Source organism: Manacus vitellinus, unplaced genomic scaffold, assembly GCF_001715985.3.
Source record: "Manacus vitellinus isolate BGI_N305 unplaced genomic scaffold, ASM171598v3 scaffold_9_pilon, whole genome shotgun sequence".
Lineage (NCBI taxonomy): Eukaryota > Metazoa > Chordata > Aves > Passeriformes > Pipridae > Manacus > Manacus vitellinus.
The window spans coordinates 14,182,274-14,195,914 of NW_021940917.1; the positions used below are offsets into that span (position 1 = coordinate 14,182,274).

Here is a 13,641-nt window from a genome sequence, read left to right on the forward strand (position 1 = left end):
CCTTCTGGTCCCCACAGTTCAAGAAAAATGCAGACAGATTGGAGACAGTCCTAGAAAACCTGTCTGAAGAGGAAAGACTGAATGGGTTAGGTCTTATCTTCCCAAAGAAGATTCAGGGGGGTCTCATCTCATCACAGAATTTCAGCACTCAAAGTGCAACTACAAGGACGAAAGAGGTTCTCTGTTCACGATGATCCACAAGCAGAAGACAAGGAGTAATGGGTACAACTTGCACCAGGAGAGATTTCATCTCGATATAAAAAGAATTTGGTTTTTTTACAGTGAGAACAGTTGTTCACCTGAACAATCACCCCAGGGATGTAGTGAAGTTGACATCACTGGATGTTTTCAAGATGCAACTGGACTAGGTGCTCAGAAGTTTCATCTGAGAGGACAAATAATAAAGCCCCAATATTTGAGATGATTTGAAGAGGCTGCCAAATGCTTTAATTCTTGGGGACTTTTATTTGGGAGTCATTGCTGGCAAGGTTGTGTTTTGGACATGGGCTTGGTGTAGAGTTGGGTAGGACAGGCTAGAGCAGCAGCAGAGAATGAAATCTTTTGGCCATTCTCAGCTTCCCTTGATAGCTCCTTTGCAGCCCCACCAATACCAGGGCTCTGTGATTGCTCTAGCAGTTAATCCTGTTCCACATCATGACAAACGTAGCCAGAGGTCAGCTTCGAAACTGACTCACCAGCTAGGGCTCTCACACAGAAACAGCCAGGACTGAAAGCTTTTGGCAGCCCTCACCTTCCCTTGCCAGCTCATTAAAAGCCCCAATAACACTGGGGCTCTGCAGTTGCTCTACTGCCTAACCCTCACCCACCACCTCAGTCTCACCCAGGGTCCAGCTCCAAAGCACACTCCAGCCACCCAGGGCTCCCAACAGAATTAGTCAGGAGTGAGAGGTGTTGCCAAACCTCACCTTTCATTGGCAGACCCTTCACAGTCAAACTCGCAGTGGGTGTCAGTGTTTGCTCTCGCACGTTGTAATGGTCACTGGCATCATGATCACAACCCTATGCGACGCACAGGTCCACGCCAAACTCTGCCAGCAATGGCTCCCTAGAAAATGTGGCCAAGTCTGAAAGCTTTGGTACCCCTCACCTTTCTTTTGCAGCTCCTTTGCACCCCCACAAATACTGCAGGGCTCTCTCTTGTACCTATGTCTAATTCTCACCCTTGTATTAACCTTTATCAGACCCCAGCTCCAACAGGGGGCCAGCTATGGCTCTCATTTTCATGGCCTAGACCAAAAGCTTTTGAATGTCCTCATGCTCCCTTGGCTGTTCCTTCACAGCCCCATAAACACTGGGGCTTTGCTTTTTGTCCTGCACCTATAGCTAAGCTTAACCCTCCCAACTAGTCCTAAAAAGAACCCAGCTAATGGGACACCCAGCTAATGGGACACCCAGCTAATGGGACACCCAGCTAATGGGACACCCAGCTAATGGGACACCCAGCTCTCTCTGGCTCTCAGGCAGAAGTGGCAGCCATTACCTTACCTCAGCTTTCACAGCCCTCCTAACCCCTTGGTTCTGCTCTTTGTCTCGCACTGCCACTCTTTTCCAGACCCTCATCCTGCCCTAAGCCCATGTCCAACATGAGCCTTGCCAGCAAAGGCTGCCCACCAGGCACCAGCTCTTAGCCATTTTAGTCTTCATCAATTCCCAGTATACTCAAAAAGGGAGAATTACCTTTAAGCATTTCTTATGGAAAGAGGACACTAGTACAATTTTTTAATATTGGATTGGAGACTCCCTGACAGAAAAATAATTTTAAAACCCCTACAATTGACACACCAAAGTATGCATATGCAACTAACAATAAAATTAAAACAACCTCCCCAACCTTCCAGATTTTCTTGGTATAGTTTGCTGTCTAAAACTCAGCTCCATACTATTTCTTCGTAATTATCACTAAAGTATTTGAATAGAATAGTAAATTTTTAAAATTCCACAGCAGAAATCAGGAGGAAGATGGGATCCTCTTCCACAGTTTTGATTTTAAATTTTATAAGACTCAATACTGTGCCCAGGGACTAAGTAAAATGCATATGAGGAGACAGAAGGGACAGAAAAGTGAAAGTGTATATATACACACACACACACACATATATATATACACATACATACATATATACACACATATATACACAGATATATACACATAAAATACGCAAACATGGAAACAATATTTCTGTAAAGATTTCAAAGACTTAAAATAAAGGAGGGATCAAAGCAATAGCACATAACAGTACAAAAACTCCCAAGAATATACTTGATTGCAATTATCATTCCATAATTTAACAACAGTTCTAAATCTGCTTGCATGAGTCCACAGGAGACACACTGGTAGTGAAATGAGTAGAACAGATCTCCAGATAAAAGGTACGTTTACTCTTGCATGTGTTGTATACATATGCCATACTTAAAAAATGGGTTTTTTTGCTACTTTTGAAAGACACAGACTGCACTGCAGTTATTTTGCCTTTCTAGTGTAGCACAATAGAGTTTTAGTTCCCCTTCTGTAAAAGATCTTGAGGATTTGTCTCACAGAATTTTTCACAACAGCAGAAAAACGAATAATTAAAATCTAAATTAGAAGCTTTCCTAAAGGTTATGTCATAAAGAATGAGCAATGTTCACAAATTATACTGTGATCTGCAAGTTATCAGGCAACGAAAAAACAGCAGTTTACATAAATGAAGTGACTGACATATCTATTAACTGCAAACCCTCTGCAACAAGGGGTGAAATTAAAAATCAGCAGTCAAAAGGGCATAAAACAATAGTCAGTCTAAGAGATGAACCAACCTGGAAAAACACAATTTTTTGTGTTTGGTCAGAGACCAATACAGCAAAATCAGTTAAAGTTCAGTGATTCATTACGAGATTCTCAAAACTATCTGATAAATTCAGAGTAAAAGTTCCAAGGTCACACCACTGCTTCTGGGAATCCCATCTCTGAAACACTTGGTTTTGCTATCTGTTTCTTCTTCTCCATACTACTATCCAGCCACTTCATACACCAAAGTGTATACTATTAGCACGAGATTTATGTGTGTAATTCCTAAAGAACACCATGAAAATAAAAAAGCCCAAACTTAAATCAAATTGGAATTGCATTTATTTTGCCTCAGTTGTATAGTTTTTTAAGATTCACTACTACTTATGTACCTGAAATACGATTTTGTTTCACAATAGCTTCTATATCTACAAGTGTGGAAACCACATACAGTTTTGCATTAAACAAAAATCTACTGCTCAATGAGAGTCTGCAAAGAAGTAATAGTTCATGGTAACTCTTTCTTTCTGACCTGACTGTCAACACTGACCCATTGCTAAGAAACTACAACACAGCTCCAAAGGAAAGGGTGTGAGTTTCACGTATAAAATTATATTTAATCATTTGTGCAGACGTTTGGTCTATAGATGAAAACCATTTCAGGGTAAATACTTACATATTGCTCAAAAACGCTTCAAGGAAAATAAAAATTTATCTGAGACATGCCCTGAGCTATCTAGACTCCTTAAATAGTGCAATGTTGCAGCGATGCCTGATTTCACCCTGGCTTTTGCAAAGGAAACACAGTAACTGTTCACAGAGCTCCTAAATGGCTGACACACCACAGTATAATGTGCACTAGAGCAGTTCTTGCAGCTTTGCTAAGTTCCTCTCCATCCACTGGATATTGAGCTGAATTGTGTCAATTGCTTCTTTTACACAGCGCAGTTGAAAACTCTCCTCTGATTTTGACTCAAAAAATGACTTCACCTGCACAGTAAGAGTAAAGAAAGAAAAATAAAATTTTAATTAAAATCAATACTGGCCACACAAATATGTTCAGAAGCAGAGGCTATGTATACGTTGCAGGAAATCCATTTTTGAGAATCATTTGCACCTATGCAGTAAGCAAAACTCTCAAAGGAGCTCCCCAAATGTAAGGAAAGCATTTTTCAAGGATACAGCAGCAATAACTCATTTGGTTTCAATAAATTATTTCATCAATAAACAGACATTTACTTATCAAATTCCTCACAAAGCAAACAGACAGTACTTAAGAGTTCTGAAAAGGAGTCCTATTGGAAGCAACCCTCTTCAGCATTCTGGAATGGTCCCCACACCCACTCATCATTATAGTTGTCTATGCTAACACTTAAAATACTATAGATCAAACCACAAACAACTATCTCTACCAAATTATCTGAACAAAAACATTAATCTAAACTTTAAACCATTCTTGACATATTAAATTTAAGGGCTTGTTAGGGAAGACAATAGTCTTTCTAACAGCTATTACCCAGTTCTTAGCCAATACTCAACTTCTGCAATAGCTCCCTGGTATTGCTGACATTAAAAATAGCACAAAGAAATTTTCTACAGCATGGTATCACATTCCAGAGATGCAGAAAGCATACCTTGTTTACAAAATCTAGACCAAAACTGTATATAGATCAAATCATTATTCTGGGAGACAGTGTGTTCCAGTGAACAGGAAAACAAAACAGTATAAACCAATAACTGGGTTCAACTCTACAACTCAACTCTGTCACAGTCTCAGTATATAACCTCTCACATGTTTATGCATATATTTGCCATGTGTGAAATAGGGAAAGCAATAGATGTGTATATCCTTCCAGAAGGGCCTCAAGGATATAAATAACAGGTAAACATGCATTTTCCTCATCCCTCAACTAAATGAAAACAGCACTGGCACTGGTAAATAACCCTTTCTGGTAGATTAAGCCACCAACCTCAAGCAGATGCGGCTTTGTTGCAAACTGAGAAGTCGACCAGCTAATGATATTCTGGATGGTATATGAGCCTAGGTGAAACCTGAAAGGCAAACAAATATTTTTAACTAGGAGACACTTTAAGATGCAGTTTCAGTACACATTCTTTTCAACTATTTCTATTTCTCCTTTTTTGTTTAGTAGTGGGAAATAATTAGAAGCACAAATTCAATTTTACATATCTTATTTTTCAAAAAAAAAATAAATATGGTCTTAGAAATCCAAGCTTCGAGTTCCCTGTTCCCTGTGAAAATGGAACTTCAGAGCAAAGACCATGGAAAATTGTCAAACTTTTATCACAGGTCAAACAGCAAAGAACTGAGGACATAACACTATGAAAACCAAGATCTCTATTTGTGGTAAGTGTTCCAAAGCTCTACAGTAATTCAACTGGTAACCAGGTTTTGTTCCAAGCACAGTAACTTCGTAACTGCATAACTGAAGAGCTTGATAGAGTAGAAATTTTGAGTGGAAGCTTTTTTAGCAATGTATAATTGTTTCAAATCAAAGCTGAGATTTAGGAACAGAGGTGTCCACTACTGTTAGCTTTTTGAAGACTTGGGAGCCAGCTCTCCTGCTGGGTACCCTTAAAGGCCAGTTAGGAAGCACATATATTTCTGAGGCAAGTGGGATTTTTGGTTATTTGGTTTTGGGACTGCTGTAAAGGGCATAAAAAATAAATGCTGAATTAATTCCACAAGTCCCATCAACGACTGGTGAGACTTCAAAGCTTATGTGGCAAGTTTTATTCATAAACTGAGATTTTAAAACATGATTTACAGTTCTAATACAAATCTTTTTATACGAATGCAACTATTTATTGTCTTATGCTGGAAAAAAACAAACAGGTGTTTTTGCCACTGTGAATCTGAAGTTTCAACTGCATCACAAGCCTTACTTTTGTGTAAGCTTTTCCCAGTTCTCTTTGACAAAGTCCCAGGCCAGCAAATATCCAGGCAAACTCTGGCTAATAGTTACTATGATATGTGAAAGCTCCTGTGACCTGATGACTTCTCCTTCAAGACTGTTCTGCATTAGCCTAAGAGACAAAGCATATGAAAAGAGAGAGGAAAAAAAAAATCTATTAATATTTTCAGATGGTTTTTCTGATAGTCCTCAATTAGATCGAAAAAGACTATATAATACATCAAACAAGCACCTTCTGGCATCTGGAACACAGCAGTGCTACATTTCATAAAAACTGTACTTACTTAGCTTTAATTTCCAGAAATCAGAGTGACCTTGGCTCTAAACCAAGTACCTGAATTTTCACTGTTGTTGGGAAAGATGAAATAAATTTTAACAACTTGTTAAAGAAAAACAATATGTTGAAAAGTTAAGAGAGGAAAGCTGAAGAATAAACTGGGACAACTTGGTGTTCTTGGTGCAGTACTGAGATTTGCTCTATAGAGGGGTGTTGGAGCACAACATAAAGTCAAAATTTCATCCAAAGGAAGAAAAAAAGAGCAAAAGACATCAAATGAAAAAAAATACCCCAACCAGTTATTATTTTGGTCATAAAAATAATGCAATCTTTTTAGGCTCTATAGAACAATCTGCAACTTTTTAATTGTACCATAAAATCTGAAATTCTGTGTTATTGGTAGTGCAAAGTCTTTGAGTTAAATTTTTTTCTCTTAACTCTTACTCAGAGTTTGGTCTTTTGTGCTGTTTTTTTACATAAATTATTTTTAAGTGAAAAATATTAATTCTTCATGTGAATGGAAGCATGTGCAAAACATGTGGATGGGTTCTCTTTAGCAATCAGAAATTTTTTCAACAATACAGAAAAGACAATGCACTTTTCAAAGAAGATTTTTAATGCTTTTAATTTACACAGCATACGACTTTTTGTCTCCTTCATACCAGATCAGCTTTCTGACATCCTCTGTGCTGGCCAAGGCTTCAATCATTTTACTTTTCTCTGCTTCAGAGACTGAAGAGGAGTACATGTTTAGGAGGAATTCCCAGCCATCACTAGTTTTGGCTCCAACTGTATATATGGTTTTCATAACATCACTAGGCAGACTACAGGGAAAAACAAAAGCAACAAAACAAACAAACAGAAAAAGGGGACATAAAAATGTTCATCTGAGAAAAGAAGGAAAAGAAGTCACAAAACTAAAGGATTAACTTGAAAGAGATAGCTCTCTTTAGAGAAATTTAATTCTTTAGCAATTGTTAAAGTTTGCTGGACTGAATTCATGCTGGTCTAATACTTTAAGTCACTAGGAAAAAGCAAATCATACTAGTCACATGAAAACATGGTCAACTGCACAAAAAATAGAGTAATTTCCTATGGCTCAAAATGCACAATGAATCCAGAACAGAATGAATTCTGCAAGGCAAAAAGGTGTGCTTTGACATTGCTACTAAGTAATCCTCCTTCATTCAGCATGCAGCTTAGGAAATGCAGATGGAAGCAATTTGTGGCTGGTTTTGCAGTCATAATGAGACTGGAGACAAAGTCTAGCACAGTCTCCCTCTCATCTTAAAACAGCAATTACTTTTACATATGGAACAGTAAAAGACAGAATGAAGTGCTTTATCAATACTTAGTGGTGGTGTGGTGGTTTGGTTTTTTTTTTTTTGATTGTTCTGTTTGTTGTGCTACTTTCCCCCAGTACAACGGCGGCAATGTCACAGGAAAACAGACAGATAAAAGAACTGGAAGCTCAGTTTTTGTGGTACCTTACTGTTCCATTAGACTTCATCCACCTCTCGAACATCTCCATGGCCGTTGTTCTACAGTTTCTTATATCGTGGGTGCAGGCAAAAGCCAGGAGTGTCGACCGGAGCTCTCGTTCAGACAAGGTCCCATCATCTGTCCAATGCTGCTGATCAATTTTATCTCCAAGTAAGTGCTCTATCCTATGCTAAAAGAGGAAAAAATTACCAGCAATAGCTAATTCCTCCAAAAATTATTTTCTATATACAAAATTAGTCTAAAAAAAAAAAGAAAAATAAAAGTTAAGATTTAGAACTGTGAAAGCTAAATATGATACTTTTTCATCTATTTATTCCAATTTAAAAATGCTATTCCTTATCTGTAGAAATAAGTACCTGATACCATATAGATCTGAAAGATGGACCAGGTCTACATCTTCAATTGCACATGGAAACTGAAGACTACTCTTCAAGCCATGGTTCAGACTTGCTTGTAATCAGCTTACCATCTCAACTAACTACAACTTCTGTATGTTAACTGCTTTTAACTTCACCAAGTGACAGTTAATAATACCTTAGGTTAGCACAAAGAAACAACTTTTATCTATCTACGGGCTGAGCACCCTTCAGTTTTGTAGTTCTGTAACTTGCCAAAACCACAGCTAGGCATCCAACCAGCTACCACATCTCAGCTGAGAAGTTTTGAACTTACATATGACTGCACAGACACTGCATTGTAAATCACAGCTTGGGCTGTTTATCCTAGCAGATGTGTAAAAACTTTGAAATAATTCTAAATAAGGAAAATTGTTATAATAGTGCTTTTTATTTCTTATTTTTCCTTAAGTACTCACTAATTATCCATACCTACCATAAAGAAAAAACATCTGCTATTTTATCTAATAACTTAATGATTTTGCTTACAGACTATATCCCTTTACTGATGTTTTACAATGTAAAGCAGCAAGGAGCATTTTCAACCAGTAGATGAATATAGACAAGAAGCTTCATAATAAGATGGTAAACAGAGAAATGAAAAACATATTCTCATCAAGAATTGAGACTGCAGTATTCATTTTATTGCTAAGTCTGGAGCACTATATTGTATTAATCTAGCATACAACTGGAATGGGACAATGACAACCATTCATGTGTTCCTGTTTTTACAGAAAATAGTTCTGGTTTTTTTTCCTGCCTCTACACAAAGCAATTAGACCTATGATCTCCAACCACTCTAATTTTTGGGGATAACTTTACTGCACAAGAAAAATGTCGTGGACTTTTGTCGAATTACATATTTGTACTACAGTGACCTCTCTAGGCACTGTAAGATAAACCCAGACACCACTGTGTTCCTACTGCACTACACTTCCTACAAAACATTTTGGGGCATGTGGGTATGGTGCGGAAACGGGGGAAGGAGAGGGTAGGAAGCTGGTCCAAGAAATGTAGCATTTCAGTAAGAGATCATTAACAAAAGCAGGCAAGCCTGGCAACTCCCCAGAATCCCTATCCAACTTAGTGAAATTACTGGATACATTCAACAGTCAACACTTAAAAAGATAATGTAACTATATTACACTACATCACAGCTAATTATTTCAAATTACAATTTACAAAAAGCTAAGGCATACCATGACTCGTGCTGCCAGATGTTGTTCGCCCTTTTTGTCTAGGAGGTTGTATATGTGACTCAGCTGGAACAAAGCCTGAGTGAGCGGTGCAGTGCTGTTCTCTTTGTTAAGGTAATCAATCAGCTCAAAGGCCGTTTCCAGAGACTCTCTTCCTAGACTGTGGGTCAACGAATAGAAACATTTTAATGGATTATAAAACAAAATCACTCCCTGAAACAAGATCAGAAGTGACGCTTTCTATCACTTTAACAGAGAGACAAGTGAATAGAGGGAGTGACATAACAATTTACATGCAGAGATTTTCATATTTTAACTTCAGAAAGATTGCAGAAAAGGAGCAATAGCCACTAACATGCCTTCAAGTATGGCAATGATGTCTAAAAATGTTTATCATAATATCAGATACAGGTAGCAGCTCCCAAAGAGATCATCCAGAATGCTCAGTCTCACCTGCTCTGACAGTGGTGGTGAAAGACATGAGAGGGATCCAGGAAAAATTTGAGAGGAAAATAGCTTACTTCTCTAAAGTGAAGCCTTCACTGACTGAGTACAGGAAAACAGTCTGCTAGGCAGATTATCAGTCACTAAAGAAAAGAGTGTCTTCCTGAAACAGAAGCTATCCTGTGGCTCTGTGTGATGCAAATCAATAGATCATGCTATAAAAACAGGCAGATAACATCTAGCACCAGTATGAAAGCACCAGTGAAAGAACTTGAAAAAAATAGTAGTGAATGGTGAACAGCTCCAACAAAGCTATCAAAGACTGAATTAAAACTTTTCTACAGCAGTTGTCTCCAGAAACTACATATGATCTTCTTTGACTTCAAAAACCTTTAAACATATATTAAATACGTTTTCCAGTATGAAAATCTTACCCTGCAAGGCTGAAGATATTGTTGATCAGGTTGGCTCTGTCTTTAGGACTCAAAGCAGTGTGGTTTTGTTTCAACAGATCAATGAGTGTTTTCCAGTCTTCAGCATAGTGTACCATGTAATAGCCATTCATGTCCACATTGAATTTTATCCATTCCACCTCTTCTGGAAGTTCAATGACAGCTATAGGACAGAAAATCAGTTAGCAGCAGAAACAAATATTTAACAATTGTTTGTTCAAATCCAAGTCTATGAAACAGACTAGATCCAGAGAGACAATAAATTCTTTTACACCCACTATTTCCCCCTACTATGAAGAAGGAACAGCCCATACAGAGGTTTCACAAGAAGGCTCAGAAATTCCAGGTTGTATTTCTTCCTCGTTCTTCCTACATGTTATTGAATGAACAGTATCACAGCCTGCCCTGTGTTGCATCCATGCAGGTAATTACTTAGTGCAGTAATTTTTCTCCTGTCCATAGATATATATATATACACACACACACAAAGAGCAGTTATATGTATCATAAAAAGGAGTGCAGAAATGGAGATGGCCTTAAGTAGATGAAAGATCACACTCCAGTTTCTAAGTCAACTGGACAGAAAAAGAAAGGCTTTGGGAAAAGTTCTTCCTTTCAGTTGATTCCATAATGACCAACAAAACCATCAATTTGCACAGGACCTACAAGGCCTTTGAAATTTAGTTAATATTCTACCCCAAACTCTTTTGTGCATCTCTCCTACTGTCATATCCTCCACATCCAACTTTCTACAGTGAATGAGGAATTCATATGATGAACATGAGACTAGCAACAGGGCCATTTAAAGTGAAATAAAAATGATAAAATCAGGCTACTTACTTACTAGTTCTAATAAGATCAAGAACACATTCAATTAAAGAGTTTTGTTTTTCCATTTTGATAATTAGTGATTTTTTTTCCTAAAAACTCCATCTCGAACGAAAAAGAATAAGAATAGCTTGAAGACTTTGTAAAACCAATGTCAGAATGACATAAAGCAAAACTACTTACCTTATTTTTAGTATTTCTAATGTAATTTTAGGGGAGTGGCAGTTTGTAAAAATCAGTAAACAGTGAAAATGTCAAGATCAACTCTAAGAACTTGATTTAAAATTTGCGTAGTTTTATTTCAAAAATTAGAGGCGTGAAATAGGTTTATGAATTAAATATAACTCCCAGTTAAATGCACTGCCTAGTAACTTTAATGGCGCAGGGGAGAATGGTGGGGAGAGAAGAAAATACATCAGCATATGTAAGGTGATGAGTCAGACCAGCTTCAATCAAATGCAAAAACCTATGCAGGTCAGTGGAAAGGAATCACAGAATTACAGAACTGTTTGGGTTGCAAGAGACCTTAAAGATCATCTAGTTCCAACCCCCCTGACACAGGCAGGGACACCTTTCACTAGACAAGGTTGCTCAGAGCTGGTCTTGAACACTTCCAGGGATGGGGCATCCACAACTTCCCTGAACAACCTGTGCCACTGTCTCACCACCCTCAGAGTAAAGAATTTTTTTCCTAATATCTAACCTAAATACACTCTCTTTCAGTTCAAAGCCATTTCCCCTTGTTCTGTCATTACAATGTAAATATTTCCCCATCTTTCTTGTAGGCACCCTTTAGGTCACAAAGCCTTCTCCTCTCCAGCCCGAACAACCCCAACCCTCTCAGCCTTTCCTCACATGAGAGTGCTCCAGCCCTCTGATCAACTTTGGGGCCCTCCTCAGGACTTGGTCCAACAGATCTATGTCCTTCTTGTGCTGAGGTCCTCAGCCAAGGTGATTTTAGCACTACACAAAAGTGCATAGTAACTGTTCATTTGGTAAGGAAAAAAAACAGGGCTGAATAAAAATAGTCTCATAGACCAGCAGTTTAGGATTCAAACTAATCACTGCACCAAAACCAGAGAGCATATGTGAAAAGATCTAAAGGTTTCAAATTCAACAACAGCATTCTCAAAATCCTCATCTGTTCCAGATACATTTTCTTACACAATTAAAGAAAATAAGTAGTATTTCAGTGGAACTTTATTTCCTTAAATTTCATCAAACTGGCAGAGCTACTTTCACATTACTTGCTCTCTAAAGGATGTAGAGTTTCAGAGATTTTCTGTATGCACTGTGATGAAAAGAGTACAGGCTTTTACAAATTTCAAACCTGTGTTTCTGTTCCAGTTGCTGTCATTTATTTGTACATATAATGCTATGGGGAATCAACTCTCTGATGATGACAACAGCAGCAGTGCCGACCTCCAGATCTTTGTAATTATTTTGTGCTCTCTATGTACTCACCTTCACACCTTATGTAAGGGTGTGCCCAGAAAAAACATAAATCTACAACACTTAAGGAGCTTGCTACCAAAGCTTTAAGTCACTTACCCGACTTTTGATCCAGTAAATATGCATTAGTACAATGGGTAAAGTTGCATTTACTAGTTATGTAAGTGAGAGGAATATGCCACAGATAACTGCAAAGGAAAACAAACATTTACTGACATATTATATACATATTATCTGTCTAGAAGGGCCTGTTTTTTTTTTTTAATTTAAGCATTTTTATATATAATACTAGAACCACTCTATGCTGTGTAAAATAATGAAGTATAAATCTCACTCATATAATCAGAATATGGTAAAAGAAAAAATGCACAGCATGTACAGCAATTATTTTTTTATTCCCATCATGTTGAGAAGTGGATAAATTTCATAGAATACCTTGGGCTGGAAGCAATCTTTTGTGGTCATCTAGTTCAGCTCCCCTGCAATGAGCAGGGACACCTGCAACTGGATCAGGTTGCTCAGAGCCCCATCCAGCCTGGCCCTGAATGTTTCCAGGGACAGGGCATCAATTGCGCCAGTGTTTCACCACTCTTATTGTAAAAATATTCTTCCTTATATCTGGTCTAAACTACCCTCTCTTAGTTTAAAACCATTAACCCTTGTCCTGTTGCTACAGGCCCTGCTAAAAAGTATGACCCCCATCTCTCCTTTAAGTACTGAAAGAATGCAGTGAGATCTCCCTGGAGCCTTCTGTTTTCCAGGTTGAACAGCCCAAACTCTCTGTCTGTCCTCAAAGAACAGGTGTTCCATGCATCTGATCATTTTCGTGGCCCTCCTCTGAACTCATTTCAACAGGTCCAACAAATCATTCCTTTGCTGAGGACCCCAGAGTTCCAGTGGGGTCTCATGAGAACAGAGGGGCAGAATCCCCTCCCTTGCCCTGCTGGCCACGCTCCTTTTGGATGCAGCCCAGGATACAACTGGCTTGTACAACTTTGGCAGAGCCCATCCTCTCTGCAGGGCTGCTCTTCATCCCCCAGCCTGTACTGATACTGGGGGTTGCCCTGACCCAGGTGCACGGTGCTGCACCTGGTCTTGCTTAACCTACTAAATAAGTTTGCCAGTGATGCTAAATTGGGAGTAGTTGTTGACTCCTTCAAAGGCAGGGAGGTCCTGCAGAGAGACCTCGACAAACTGGAGGCCTGCGCAGGCACCAACTGTATGAAGTTTAACAACAAGTGCCAGATTCTGCACCTGGGATGAGGTAACTCTGTGTGTATGTACAGACTGGAGAACAAGATGCTGGAGAGCAGGGAAGCCACTCAAGGAGTGGCTACAGTCATTTCAATTCTTCAGCTTGGAGAAGAGGA

At 38.6% G+C, this 13,641-nt stretch overlaps 2 protein-coding genes across 2 annotated transcripts in view; both read right to left on the reverse strand.

Moving 5' to 3' along the window:
* LOC103757658 (acrosin) overlaps positions 1-1,581 on the reverse strand; it is a 7,009-nt gene extending 5,428 nt beyond the window's left edge. The window contains exon 1 of the mRNA XM_029965456.1: positions 1,502-1,581. Within this exon, the coding sequence (XP_029821316.1) occupies positions 1,502-1,581 (80 nt within the window). The remainder of the gene's footprint in view (positions 1-1,501) is intronic.
* Positions 1,582-3,107: 1,526 nt separating this feature from the next.
* The window catches only part of LNPEP (leucyl and cystinyl aminopeptidase), a 32,613-nt gene continuing 22,079 nt past the window's right edge, over positions 3,108-13,641 (reverse strand). Inside the window, exons 11-18 of the mRNA XM_018086112.1 lie at positions 12,371-12,459; positions 9,974-10,154; positions 9,099-9,255; positions 7,489-7,673; positions 6,664-6,825; positions 5,696-5,836; positions 4,759-4,840; positions 3,108-3,778 (exon numbers count right to left, since the gene is read on the reverse strand). Of these exons, the coding sequence (XP_017941601.1) occupies positions 3,647-3,778; positions 4,759-4,840; positions 5,696-5,836; positions 6,664-6,825; positions 7,489-7,673; positions 9,099-9,255; positions 9,974-10,154; positions 12,371-12,459 (1,129 nt within the window). The 3' untranslated portion in view covers positions 3,108-3,646. The remainder of the gene's footprint in view (positions 3,779-4,758; positions 4,841-5,695; positions 5,837-6,663; positions 6,826-7,488; positions 7,674-9,098; positions 9,256-9,973; positions 10,155-12,370; positions 12,460-13,641) is intronic.